General features: G+C 37.4%; 1 protein-coding gene across 2 annotated transcripts; it reads right to left on the bottom strand.

Annotated features, from left to right (window-relative positions):
* Positions 1 to 1,044: 1,044 nt before the first annotated feature.
* On the bottom strand, positions 1,045 to 13,893 carry LOC120531161. Of its 2 annotated transcripts, none has more exons than XM_039756326.1 (6): positions 13,793 to 13,893; positions 11,833 to 11,952; positions 9,800 to 9,900; positions 9,488 to 9,625; positions 4,277 to 4,428; positions 1,045 to 1,208 (listed from the first exon to the last, which is right to left on the bottom strand). In XM_039756326.1, exons 2-6 carry the CDS (start codon positions 11,893 to 11,895, stop codon positions 1,063 to 1,065), a joined length of 600 nt encoding a protein of 199 aa, XP_039612260.1. In that variant the 5' UTR covers positions 11,896 to 11,952; positions 13,793 to 13,893; the 3' UTR covers positions 1,045 to 1,062. The 2 variants fall into 2 exon arrangements, with proteins under 2 accessions (XP_039612260.1, XP_039612259.1); XM_039756325.1 differs by having other exon boundaries at positions 4,277 to 4,431; positions 13,793 to 13,891.
* Positions 13,894 to 14,582: the final 689 nt, after the last annotated feature.

Here is a 14,582-nt window from a genome sequence, read left to right as displayed (position 1 = left end):
GCAGCAAGATGTTCTTGCAGATCTTTGGAGGTGATCTGAGGGTTGTCTGTAATCATTCTCACAATGACATCCTGAGCATATGCTGCTTTTATATTTTTCTTGACCTGCCAGACCTGGGTTTAACAGCAACTGTGCCTGTGGCCTTCCATTTCCTGATTACATTCTTTACAGTTGAAACTAACAGTTTAAACCTCTGAGAGAGCTTTTGTAGCCTTCCCCTAAACCATGATACTGAACAATATGTTTTCAGATATTTTGCTTTGAGGATCCCATGCTATCACTCTTCAGAGGAGAGTCAAAGGGAAGCACAACTTGACCACCTTAAATACCTTTTCCCATGATTGGACACACCTGTCTGACGTTCAAGCCTAAACCAGCTAATCCAACCAATTTGGTGTTGCAAGTAATAAGTATTGAGCAGTTACATGCATTAAAATCAGCAAAATTACAAGGGGACCCAAATTTTTGCACAGACAGTTTTTCACATTTGATTTAATTTCATACAGCTAAATACTGCTTCACTAAAAATCTTTTTTGGGAAAACACCCCAGTACTCAGATGTTCCTTGGAAATGAAAGACATACCACTTATCTTTTTTTGTTGAAAGTAGAGTAAATTGTTATGCAAGGCTGAGAGGGCTTCCCAAACTTTTTCATATGACTGTATATATATATTGCTGCAGCTATAGTCTCCTGCCCCCTTGACCCACTGTAGGATTGAGCATGTACAGGCCAATTTGTATCATAATAAATGTGTTAAAGTCAATATTTAATAAATAAGTACTGAGCATTTATTTATTTTGTGCAACATCTAACCATCTTGTTTTTATTTAACAGGGAAACATCCTTAATATATGCAGGTGTTTTCACTTGCACTTTACTATTTTACTTAATTGGATTTTTTTTTATATATCCATAACTGTAAAAAGTATTGAAAATTGTCACCCAACAAATACAATGAAATTTATTTCTTCAGTTTATACCTGAATACTTATCTTTGCTCACCTTGTAAAACAGCTTAACTACAATGAGGAGGAATGTTTTCATTTTTTTTTTTTTTTATTTATTTATCCGAGCCTTCTTCATCTTCCCTAATGTCTAACAGTTTGGTCACACGCTCATCCAGAATTTCCCTTTCCATCTTACTGAATGATTGTCCAGTGCCTTTCTGGAGATGTTCATTTTTCAGGCGAGTTACTTCTGCCTCTTCTAAAAGATAACAACAAACATATGCAATAATAATTACAAAATCATGCTTGTGTTATAATATAAAATCTTTAGTGTTTTGTTGGTTTTCATGTAGTTATATATATACAGTATATATATATATATATATATATATTTTTTTAAACGCATGGGCTTTATCCAGTTAGAATGCAGCTGTTAATTGCATTAGAGATAGAATAGATACAGTAGTTTATTGGTCCCAATGGAAATTTAAGTACCCGTAGCCAAGGATTATACCAAGTTTGATACACTCATTTTAAGTACACACTATACAAATACCATTAAATACATACACTGGCATTGTAATCTTACAGTCCAATTCAGGTAATGTAGATGTTGCATACAATAATGCCAGTGCAATGGGAATTGTGAAAATAATACTACTTACGAAAGTGACTGGTGGCACAAAACATTATAAAGTGATGTAATATTAAAGTAAAATTAAATAAAGTGACTTGGCTTATGCTGATAGAATAACATGTTTAAAGTGACATGTGGGGTAGGGTGAGGGGTTTATTGGGAAGGTTATACAGTAGTGACCAAATAGTGAGATATTGCATGTAGTATATAGTTTATGAACATAGGTAGAATTCAACCAAGCACCTCGTTTGGACCTCTGCCTCATTTGGAAGAGTTGGAGAGTTTAATGATTCTGGGGAGAAAAGATCTTTTATACCTGTCCGTATTGCAGTTCTGTAATAGCAGGCTACCGCTAAACAAATTCCTCTACATAATTATGGTGGTATATAGTTGGCAATTTCCATTGTCCAAAATAGATAGCAACATGCATAGTTTTCTCCTCTCTGCCAAAGTCACCGGAGCCTTTTCCATCCCAACCACAGATCCTTCTCTCCTAATCAGCTTGTCAATACAATCAGCACCTCTCTTCTTCATGTAACAGATAACCAGGAGCACCACAGCATTGAAGAGGATATTGGCAACCACCAACGTATAAAACAGATGTTAAAAGAACTCTGCTTCCTCAGAAAACAGAGCTGGCTTTGCCCCTTCCTGAATACGGCCTTTGTGTTCTCTGACCAGTTGAGCCTGTCATTCAACTGCACTCCAAGGTATTTATCGGTCTTGACCACTCACTCTTCATCAACCCTTTCAATGGAGACGGGTCTCAGTGGTGGTGGTCTAGACCTTTGGTAGTGCATGACCATCTTCTTGGTTTTGAAAGTGTTTAACTTAACAGCAGGTGGTATGACCGACACCATCCTACTAAATCATTCATCAGAACCCCGTCCTCCCTGACACACACCCCAATCGCAGTGTCATCTAAGAACTGCTGCATGTGGCATGTTCCTGAGTTGAGGCTAAAGTCTAATGTGAACAGGGCGAAGAGGAAAGGATAAAGAACAGTCCCCTGTGGAGCTCCTGTCTGACAAATTAAGGTCTGCCACTCAGATAAACCTGAAATCTAATTCACTGTGCATGTCCACTACCATCTGGACATCTTGTCCCTCAGTAGAAGGAGCTTAAAAAGTCAAAGAACATGATCCTCCCAGCACTACATTCTTTGTTCAGATGTGAGTGGGTCTGTTGGAGGAAATAGAGAATGGCATCATTCACACCCACCTGCTCTCGATAGGCAATAGCAGGGGGTATAGTGCATGATTCACCTATGGTGTAAGGAGATGAAGTCGTTGCCGCAGGGTCTTAATGATATGTGATGTTAAGGCCACAGGCCTGAAGTCATTGAGTTTATGGGATCTCACTTTCTTGAGAACCAGGATGAGACATTAGGCTTTTCACAGTGTGGGGACCCTCCCCAGTTGCAGTCTCAGGTTAAGGATGTACTGATGGAGTCCTGCCAGTTCAGCAACACAGGCCCTTGGACACAGCCTCCTAAGTGCTCATTTACCTGGTCAGCAGTGATGATATGAGAAGCACAAGTGCTATTAGCACCTTCCCTTGGGGGCGGAAGGTGGTGAGTTTGTGGCAGTTAAAGCAGGAACAGTTGAAGAGACTGAAGTCATTTACTCTCTCCACATGGTCCTCTGCTGTACGGCTGTTACTTTACTTATAGCCTGCAATGGTCTTCATACTATCCCATACCTCCCTGATATTTTTCTGCAACTTATGTTCTCCTTTAGCCTCTCTTAATCTAACCGTAAATTCCTTCTGTACACTCTTCAGCCCTTCCTGGCCCTTGTTTTTGAATGCCATTAACATCACTGGTAATTCAAGACTTATTATTAGCAAAGTAGCGTGCACAGGAACATGTGTCCATACAGAAATTCAGATAGTCTGTTGCACAGTTTGTAATCCCCTCAATATCCTCTCCATGTGGTTCCTGTAGAACACTCCAATCAATAGACTCAAAACAGTCCCTAAGGGCATTTTCAGCTTCAGGAGACCATTTCCTGAAGGAGTGTGTAGTTGTGGGTTGTGCTTCTACTGAGGCTGTAGGTAAATAGGATAATCAGATTTGCCCCCCAGTGGTTTGGTATCATCCCTCACATTCGCATAATGAAGGTTGATTGTACTTTCTGATAGACTTCCTTCTTTCAGTATGTTAATTGTCTTGAGTGAAGTCCAGTGTTGTATGATTGAAATCGGCAGAAATGACAACTAAAGTCTCTAGGTGTTGCGTCTGGAGTCTAGCGACGGTTACGAGTATAACATCACATTCATTTCCTGCATCTGCAGGTAGAGGAACGTAAACAACAACTAGAACGGCATGAGAATATTTCCTGGGCAAGTAGTATGGATGGACACTCGACACTAACAGTTCCACATCCGGACGGCAGAGCGCTTCCTTAACTGTTACGTGCCCAGCTTACACCATCTGATGTTAACTGTGGGTTAACAGTGCGAGAAACCAAACCCCCACCACATTTGCTTTTGCCACAGCATGTAGCATCCCTGTCGGCTTTCACTTTTGTGAACCCCGGAATATTTATGCTCGCATTGGGAATGTTGTTAGTTAGCAATGTCTCTGGCTGAGAACAAACTGCACCCTCGACGATAGACCCCATGGTTTTTAACTAGTGCTGCTAGCTCATCCACCTTGGTGACCAGCGAGTAGACAGTTTCAGCCTTACCTGCTTCACACTGTAACTCAACCATTGAAAGGTTCTGCTTTGCTTCTTCAATTAAAATAGTGAGGTTTTTCTTTTCATCGGCTAAAGCCACTGCCTCTTTTTCCAGGGTAATTATCTCAGACTTCATCTCTAGCTTCTCATTTTCTGCCAAGCTGCTAAAATAAAACAGGTCAATTTAAAAATGTTGCTTTGTTCGATAAAATAGATGCAGTATTCACCATTATTTTACTACAATTTGAAGATGACACATTAATTTCTACAATTTTTGACTGAATTAAATGAGGGCATTAAGTGCAAACAATTGTCATCCAATAAGCAGTTTATCCACAATCTTAGATGGACCAAGTGTCACACCAACTCCTGAGACAGTGAAAAAAGGCAAATGCATTAAATGACTAATTAAAAACTATCTTTAGTTGTCATGTTTATAAGGTGCTATTTTTCCTCTGCTTTTGGTTTTGTACTAAAATAAGTTCAATGTAACTTGTGGCAGCAGTGATCAACGATTTTAAAAACAATGCAGTAACAGCTTGCAGGCCTTGCTCAGGGCGATTCGCTTAGGTTATTCTGTAGATGCAACGTTTTGGATTGTAAACATACTGTACCTACTGTATTGCACTTAGCTTAAGAAAAGTGAATTATTGAGAAGCAGGCACTTTTCGGATTCAGTAAAAACACACTTTCAGTTGTGGATCATAAGGATGTATTTGTAAAAGGTGCCAGAGTTTTTATATGCTCCATTATTACTCGGCTCTATGCAAAAAATCTTCATGTTAACAGAACAAAGAAGCAAAGAACAATGTTGATACATAGCCCAGCCTTTCTATGCTATCAGTAACACTCACTGAAATATCAGGCCTTTTACACCTTTTAAGCTTTTGTAACCAACAATATATAAGAAATTTGAACTTTCTGTTAAATTTAATAATTGAATGCTGCAAATGTAGGTGTGCAGACCTGTTAACTAATACTTTGTGACCAACCCTATGCTTCAATTCCATCAGTAAATCTGTTAATGTAGTTCTCCATAAATTAATCAAATCTGTATTTTACAATTTTAATGTACTCTTCCTTGCAGAAGACTATAACCTTGCTCATGATGTTAAAACATGAAATTCTTCTTTGATCATTCTGACAGAGGAGCACAGATTTTATGCCACAGTACTGGGAGATTTGGGGCTGTTTAGATTATATTCTATCCTAACCAAGATGCCTTCATCTTTATAGAAGACAAGCAAACATCTTTTGAAATGGGTGATATGAAGGCACAGTGGTATTGCAGCTGCCTTGCAGTAAGAAGGTCCAACATTAACGTCTCAATTCCTCCATGCATTAGGTTTGAATGTTCTCCCAGTGTTTGTGTGGGTTACCTCCTACTGTCCAAAGAAAGGCAAGTTAGATGGATTGGTGACGCTCAATTGGCTCAAGTGTGCATGTTGACTCGGCGGTGGACTGGTTTCCTCTCCAGGGGATTGGTCCTGTTTTGTGCCCAATATTTGCTGGGATAGGTTAAATCCACACACCCCCCGCCCCCTTAATTTACACAGTGTTCGCAGAAGTCATTGGTTATCTGGACCTCCAGAGATCTTTATACAGGCAATGTGTTTGCAAATTTTAACTACTGTTTATCTTAAATATGGATTTCTTTCACATTAATTTCTATTCTATAGAAACTGTGTAAGTGAGAACCTGCCTGACTTTCATAATGTGCCATCAGCATCAATGTTTGAATATATTTTAGCTAGTAATGAGAATATTGGCATTATTTCTACAATGTAAATTAATGTGCATATTTAGACTAGACAATACTGGAAAAAGCAGACCTCTCAAACATCTCTGACATGGAATGAACTCATTTATTCATATTTACATCAAACTATTGCACTTTGGTCAGCAAATAAGAAATCTGCACTTGCCAAATGCTAGTACTACATCACTCTTCCACAATTTGTACAAAACATGCTGTAATTTATCTTAAAATGGTGCATCATACACATCTGTCTAGATAAGAATTATCCAAAATATATTGGGGACTGGCAATGGCCTTGCTAGGACTATTTTAAATTAATACCATTTAGGGCAAGATGCACAATATGGCCAAATGATTATGGACATCTGGTCATCACACCTATATGAGCTTGTTGGATGTCTCATTCCAAAAACCATGAGCTTTAATATGGAGTTACACCGCCTTTGGGACAATAACAGCCTCCTCTCATCTGGAAAGGCTTTCACCAAGATGATGGATTGTGTCTATGAGAATGTATGCCAAAAGAACATTTTTGATGTTGGACAAGAAGACCTTTGTTCATGATTGATATTCCATTCATTCCTTTTGTTCCAAAGGTGTTCAGTGGGTTCAGATCATGTATCTAAAATGACTCTGTATGCTGTAGCATTAACACTACCCTTCTCTGAAACCAGGAGGCCTAGGGCCACCCTGAAAATCAGCCACAGGCCATTATACCAGTTCCACTGGACAGTAGGCACTTTTCAGTCCCAGAAATAGCATTTGCCAAACCCAGATTTGTCCATCAGACTGCCAGATAGCGAAGAGTGATTAATTTCTCCAAAAAAACACTCCAGAGTCCAGCAGCATGCTTTACACCACTCCAACAGATGCTTGGCATTTTGCTCAGCCTTGGAAATCAATTTCAAGAACCTCCCCACACAGAATTCTTGTGCAGATGTTGCTTCCAGAGGCAGTTTGGAGCTCTTGTTGTGTGTAATGCAATAGAGGACAGGCGATTTTAATGTGCTAGTATGTGCTTTAGCACTCTGCTGCCCTGCTCTATGAGTTTGTGTTATCTACCAAACTGTTGTTACTTGTTGAGCTGTTGTTACTCCAACAAGATTCCACTTCACAATAATAGCACTTACAGTTGGCTGGGGCAGATCCGGCACAGCAGAAATTTCTCACATTGACGTGTAGCATCCTTTACAAGTGCCACATTAAAAGGTCCTCTACACAACTCGTTCTACAGGGGCTGGAACACCTGAAGTTGGGGTGTCCACAAACTTTTGGCCATATAGTGCATTTGATAAAGCCATTGGCACAATACATGACTTTTACTTATTGGAAATGTCAAACCTGACAACACTAGTTGCTGGATCTCGTTACCTTAAGGATCTCAGATTGCATAACTAGGATTCCCAATGGATGAAATATTACACAACTCACAGCTTTACATTTGCCAAATATCAGAAGTTCACTGCACCCTGATACCTTGATAGACAATAACATGCTGCCTAATGGCGCCAGTGCCACCACTTCCTAGCTATGGTGAATTCAGATGTGATTTTGGCCCTTTGATTTTCCTTTTTTAGTTGTCTCATGATATGACAAACGCAACACATCAGACAGACAGCTATGTTTTTTGCTTGCCTGGTCTATAACATCCATGTTTCCTTCTTTCCTCGTGGCTGCATCATACACATTTGTATGTACATCCAGATGAGTGCCAATTGGTTATCAGGTGTCACATACACGATAACCCAAATCACTTGAGACAAAATGGGATTGATTTTGTCACATGACTGATAGCTTACTGATATTATGCAAATGAACTCTACCACTGAAAATTGCTGAAAAAGTCATGTAGTGTGGTTAGGGCTTTATCTATTAGATTAGATTATACTGTATTTGTCCCAAGGGGAAATTACAATTTTACAGAAGCCCCAATAAAATAAACAAACATAATAAAAAACAACTAGTAACAGTTACAATTACAGCAGTACCCTGGTTATCTAAGGTAATGCTGAATGATGTAACCTTGGATAACTGAAAACTTGGATAAAACAGATTGGTGCGGCCATTTCAGATGATAAAATTATGAATATAAAAGATTTTGCCAATTTATATTGTACAGTACAACTTAAGCCTCTTCCTACCTTAGTGAATGTAATGTTATATAAAAACAAAGAAAATATACATTCATGTTTATTTTAGTGGTACATCGTTAATTATTCAGCTAATATGTACAATACTTTTAAAAATAAATGTGTATTGTTGTAGTTATTTTGGTATAATGGTTTGTCTCACATTGAAGTTAAAAATAAAACGATAAAAAGGTGAATAAAATAGTAGATAATGTGTGCACGGCCAACTCTCGTGACACACTTAGGGTAAAGCTTTTTATGAATTATAAGTAAAGAAGTGTATTTATATTTACAGGTTTACCTCAGATAATGCTGAACCTTGGTTAATCGGATTGAGGTTCTACTACAGTAAGAGCATTATCTAGAGTAACATCACATCAAAGTATGTAATGATAAATTCAGTGTACTGAGTTGGCTAACTAAATGGCTAGCGTATTGACTAATTTTGTTTATTTGGTATAATCCTGATGCATCCTTCATAAACAAGTTTGAAAACATAACATCATCTAAAGTTAGAAATAAAAATTCTTTGCATGGAATTGGTGTAGAATGTTCAGAATTTGTCCAAGAATTTATTGATGCTATTATAAAATAAGTGCCCAGGGTCCTGTCTTTGTTTCTGTTTTACCTGTGGTGTTTTAGAATAAATGATTAACTATTTTGTAAGAGGTCTTTCCACTTTTTTTAATTGGATATGAGCTAGTTTTTTCCAACTATTATATTTCAGCTCTTTTTTTCATATGGTGTCTTAATTATATTTTTGATTGGACTTGTATACATTTTGTGAATTAATTAAAAAAAATATTATTCACAATCAATTCAATTCCAAATTGTGTATAAAGGTAATAGCATTAATTAAATCCGAAGACAACCAAAACAAGTTTGTTTTATTTTTACATTTTATTTCTTAAATATAATGATTTTTTTGTTGCGTAATAACGGTTGAAAAGGCCATATATTGCTTTCCTTGATTTCACATTTTAGAAAGCGTTCACATTCTGACCCTTCAGGTTATAAGTGAGCTTACCGTGACTTCAGCTCAGTACTTCCCTCAGCTGGAAGCAGCAGGGCTTCATCTTTTCTAACTGTTACACTAAAGTAAAAGTAAATTTAATACCTCAGTCCTATAAGTAAATCCTTTTGCATAATTGCTTAACAGTTCTTTTTAGACGAAATAGTAAAATTGTATCCATACATTTACAATTGGAACACTGTCACATTAAACTCTTAAGTTTTACAATCTGGCCCCACAACCACTAAGCTATACTGTCTTCTCAACAAACACGCATAATTGGGTAAACTATAAAGAAAAAAAAACATGCATGGCCATACCTGAACTGTTCAGAGTATTCTTGAAGTTTCTGTGTTGAGATCTCTTTGCATTGTCTAATTTTTTCAAGTTCACAAAGCGCCTCATTTAGTTCCACATTCTCAGATAAAAATCTTGCTAGATTAATTCTTTCAAAAGTTCTGCCAATAAAACATCATGTCATCATTAGGGGAGCTAAGGAACAATGCTTGCCTTTGCACAAAACTAGTTTTCAGAATTAAACTATTTATTGTTTCACATGTAGAGAACTCTAAAATATCGGCCATAAAAATTGCAATGCATGCCACTTAAACCCTGTTGGAAGTTTCACTCACCTACTTTGAATATCCTGCTCAAGACTCTGGTTACATCTCTGTGCCATCTCCAACTTTTGCTCTGCTTCACTCACTGCTGCGGTCAGCTCTGTCACCAAGGCCTTAATAACAAAGAAGGACAGGAGCCCAATGAATGTTAATCCAAAACCTGTCACTTTTAATATAACATTTTCATTCTTATAGAAATGTATTCATGTATGTTCAAGTCCCTGGGGATAAAAGCATCTACTAAATAAATACTGTAATAATAATAACCAACTTTTTTTATAGCATTACCTGCCACTAGTAAGTGTTATTTGTCACAGAACTGTGGTGGAATGCTGGCCCATTACTTTTTTTTAAACATGGGATTGCTTCAGCTCAGACATTAATTGTTGGCCATCTTTTTTTTTCTTAAGTTTTACAAAATATCTGTGTAAATAGTAAAGAACTTAACAACCCATCTTAAAATGCAATAATATAACAATTTACATTTACAGAATGTAACATAGCTGCATTAGAGGCATGGCAGAGCATCACCAGAGAAGATACTCAGCACATGGTAATGTCTACGAATCGTTGGCTTCAAGCAGTCACCACATGCAAGGAATATGCAACAAAGTCCTAAATATGACAGCTTTAGTAGACCTGCTAATGCTATGTCATTGTGTTGTCATTTCTTCAATGTTTGACTGAAATTTATGCAAATACCCTTAAATTAAAGTCTGCAATGTGCAGTTTAATCACGTCTGAATTATTTGAAGTCGAATTTTAAAGTGTGGAGTAGAGAGGTAAATCAAGGAAAAATGTGGCTTTGTCCTTGCTATAAAACAAGCTAGCATGCATTAGAGTGCCACAATTTACAAGCATGAAGTAAAACGGCCTGTAAATAGTTGGTCAGTGGTATTGAAAATGATCGTCTGATACTACCACACTTAGTTGTTTTAGTATTGATATGAGGCTAGTATGGTGTCATCTTAGCTGATTTTACCCGATTTAAACTAATCTACTGTATATTATTTTTAAAGTAGCTGTTATGTTATCTGTTTTTTCTCTCATCCATCACAGCCTTGGTCCCAACCCCTGACAGATAGAAGACCTGTTTGGTTTAAGTGTGAACATGTTATTTTTGCACAAAATTCAACCTAAATGAAGGAGAATACGAAAAGCCCTATGATGGAAAGGGGAAAAAAGGAACATATTGGGTAAAGAGAAATGTTTCCTCACGCATCAATTTTCCCTTCCACAGGGTTACATGGACAAGACATCACTGTGAGGCAGTGGTAGTGCTATAACCTCAGAGATCAAGATGCTTAGGCTATGTTCACACTACTGTATTTTCACTTGAAATGTAGACATTAGTCTCACAGCAGGCAAAATGTCTACATCATGTGCATTTTCGTTCCTTTTAGTGAGGACAGTAATTATTTCATTAATTATGTGAAAATGGTAGTGTAGATGGAGATCGTTTTTAGAAAATGCCATTTTTAAATGAAAATGTAGTAACATAAATGCAGGCTTATCTTATAATATAGCAAATAGCATGCTTCCAGCCAGGAGAACATTATTTTGTGCAGTTGTATGTTTTTCAGAGAACTTTGAGGTATGGTTACATAGTTAACCTGGTCATTTTTGCCACAAGACCTATGCTGTAAGCATACGTCTCCTTTCCTCATGATCCTACAGTTGATAAAGCTGACTATGAAAAACAATTGGTTGGTTGCTGTAGGGAGTAAGAGTCAACCTTGAAACATCTCAATGTTTTTTCTTATTCTTAGTTCTTGCAATATATTGCATGGAAGACTCCTATCTTGTGTTAGATGCTTCCAGGACAGGCTTTAGCCCCCATAACCATGAACTGATCAAAGCAGGTCTAAATAAAAGATGAATGACATTTATTCACTGTTATAGGTGTATAGTAAGAACAATACACTACCTGCTGTACTTTTAAAATGTGCCCTGATAAACTGGTAAAAAAAATGGTGAGTTTAGGTGAAGAAGAAAATGATATGAGCTCTACTCAATAGAACAATTTACATCTCGGCATCCATCACCTGTAGCTCTTGACTGTCATATTGTGACAGGTCATCTTCTAGAATCTTCAGTAAGTTATCCATGTTTGTCTACAGCCTCTCAGCTTCTAAACAGTGTTTCCATTCCGTTTATTAACTGTCCTGTATTAAAACAAAAAAAGAAAAACACACAATCCTTCAGTTTGGCCATACTCTAATAATTTTCATTACCTTAAGTTCTGCTACATGCATTGTAAAACACTGAGCCATAACAATAGTATATAGCTAGTGTACTGTACAGTGTTGAATGGCTAGTGTAGTTTAGAATATCTCTTTTAATATCTCTCTTTAATATCATCTTAAGGACTTGTTCATTGGTAGGAATGCTAATTTTAACTTAAAGAAATACACACACCAAAAAACTATGGCTAGACCACAACAACAATAAAAAAATGATCAGTGATGCACGACTCAAAATAGATTAAAAATTCATATCATTTTCAAGGGACAATAAATGGACTTGAAAAGTGAACAAATATTATTTTCAACCATACTTCCTCAACGATACTGTGTGTCAAACTTATGATCTACTGTTGAATTTAAATTTTAGGTAACTGGAATTGCTGAATTGGCCGTAGTGTGTGTGTTTGTGTGTGTGTTCATCCTAACATGAAATTACGCCTTTTGATCAGGTTTAGTTCCTGCCCTGTGCTCTGTGATTGCTGGGATAGGCTGCAGCTGCCCTGTGTCCCTGCCCTGCATAAGCAGGTTGGGAAAATGGATGGATGAAATCTCTTATGAATTCAAAAGCAACAGATTGGTTCAGTTTTGTCTTAATTATGGGCACTGTAATAGAAACCTACGATTGTGAAGAACACACACAAAAACACAACCATTTTTTCACCCCCCTTTGTAATTTAACCAGTGTGAGCAAAGAGATGAGTTCAACACAATCTGTGTGATGTGACCATAAAAAAAATCCAAATTTAACTTAGTTGCATTTTCAAACTAGTGCTACTTATGTGCATGAAAATTACTATAAGTTGATATTGTTTTGTGTTCTACAATTCAGTTATGAAGAAATCCAATACAAGAATATAATGATATGCATATCACTAACTAGTTAAGTGTGTGCTGCCAGGGTGTAGTAGTGTGAACCATCCCAAACATTTTACACCCATATGATATTCATGGTAAACTCATGAATAAAATTAAAAGTAACATTTTAAAAAACACATTGAACTGTAGTTATTTATTTATTTTTACTGACAACTGATGGTATTAGCAATCACCTGGTAAAACAAAACTGCTCATTTCAACATTTACAAAGCACTGTATGAGTGGAGTCTTTCAGACATGGATGCATTATGATGTAAATACCATTGGGCTAAGAAATTATTACCTGCAAGTTAGCTTAGAAGTCCATCTTAACAAAAAGACGTGATCATTAAAACGGTCGCAATACGCTTTAACTCTCTGTTGCGCCATTTAACTATCGCAGTTCGTTTTGCACAGTGCAACGAATGACACAGTGTGCCAAGTCTTCCAGTTACGGAAACGTATTAGGGCCACGGAGAAGTAAAAAAATACGGAATACGCTTCCGTACGATGCGTACTCTGCTATTTAGATCAGTAACTGTTTTATGTGTTGTGTTATGATGTATTGTAGGGATGAGCGACGCTGGTCCTCTAGTGCCTCACTGACTACAGTTTTTCGTTTCAGCTACATTGATCCACACTATTTATCTACACCAATTGACTGCGATATTTAACATGCACTCTGTGGATTTAAATGGCATCTGGCCAGTTTAGTTGTGACAATCTTGAATATCTTGGTCCAATTCACTGGCCCTACGGAGGCATATTAAAGCCACGGAGAAGAAAAAAGTACGGACACAGTGAAGAAAAAAGAAGTATAAATCGAGAATAAAGTCTATGCTATAACAGAAATATTTTCTGTGTCCTAGTGAAGAAGAAAAACAACAATGAAATATTGCCTTACCTAAAAAATCAAGCAGCGAGAAGTAAATAAAGCTACGCAAGCAGACGCCGCCAGTAATTCAAAAAAGCGCACGACGCGCCGTAATTCGTCAAATCACGAATGGAATCATGGGAAATGCAGTCTTTTCCACGGTTTTTTGGAAACGGAGGTGAGATGTTTGTGTGAGAGTGGCATACGATTAACTGGCTGCACGTCCAGTGTTTATTCCCCAGTAAGCAGAGTCCTGGCGGGTGAAAAACACGATTTGGATACGCGAATTGGAAGCTGGACGAATGTTTTGTAACTTCCTTGGTTATGTGAGCGAGGGACATATTTCTGACGTGGACGAGGGCTTTTAAATTGGGCAGCTACTGCATAAAAGCAGCTCCGGTGAGCGTGGGAGGTGCGCCGATACAAAACAGAAGGAAAGACCCAGATATTGAGGTGCTTATGAGGATACGTAAATTATATTATAGTCTGTAGTTTGGGAAAGCAAAATCTTACAGGTCCTAAATTGGCTTTTTCCTTATGCTCGCCAAATACCAATGTCATCTTTAAAAGTGAAACGGCAATTCCAGGTTTCTGGCCCAGGAGGCAGTGTTTCAGATATAAGAGCCATATCTAAAACTGCCAAATAAATAAAAAAGATTAAAATAGACAAAAGTTTGGAATCATACAGAAATCCATTATCTAATGTCTGTGTTCTTTTGCCCATATTCATCTTTTCACTGTTGCATTTTAGTATATCTGAATTTTGTTTGGAAGATAGTTATGTCGATAATTAAGTACACACATTTATTTTCTTCATTTT

Source organism: Polypterus senegalus, chromosome 6 (genome assembly GCF_016835505.1).
Source record: "Polypterus senegalus isolate Bchr_013 chromosome 6, ASM1683550v1, whole genome shotgun sequence".
Taxonomy (NCBI): domain Eukaryota; kingdom Metazoa; phylum Chordata; class Cladistia; order Polypteriformes; family Polypteridae; genus Polypterus; species Polypterus senegalus.
Note: the sequence above shows the minus strand (reverse complement) of the source record. Positions and strands in the feature narration are given on the sequence as shown.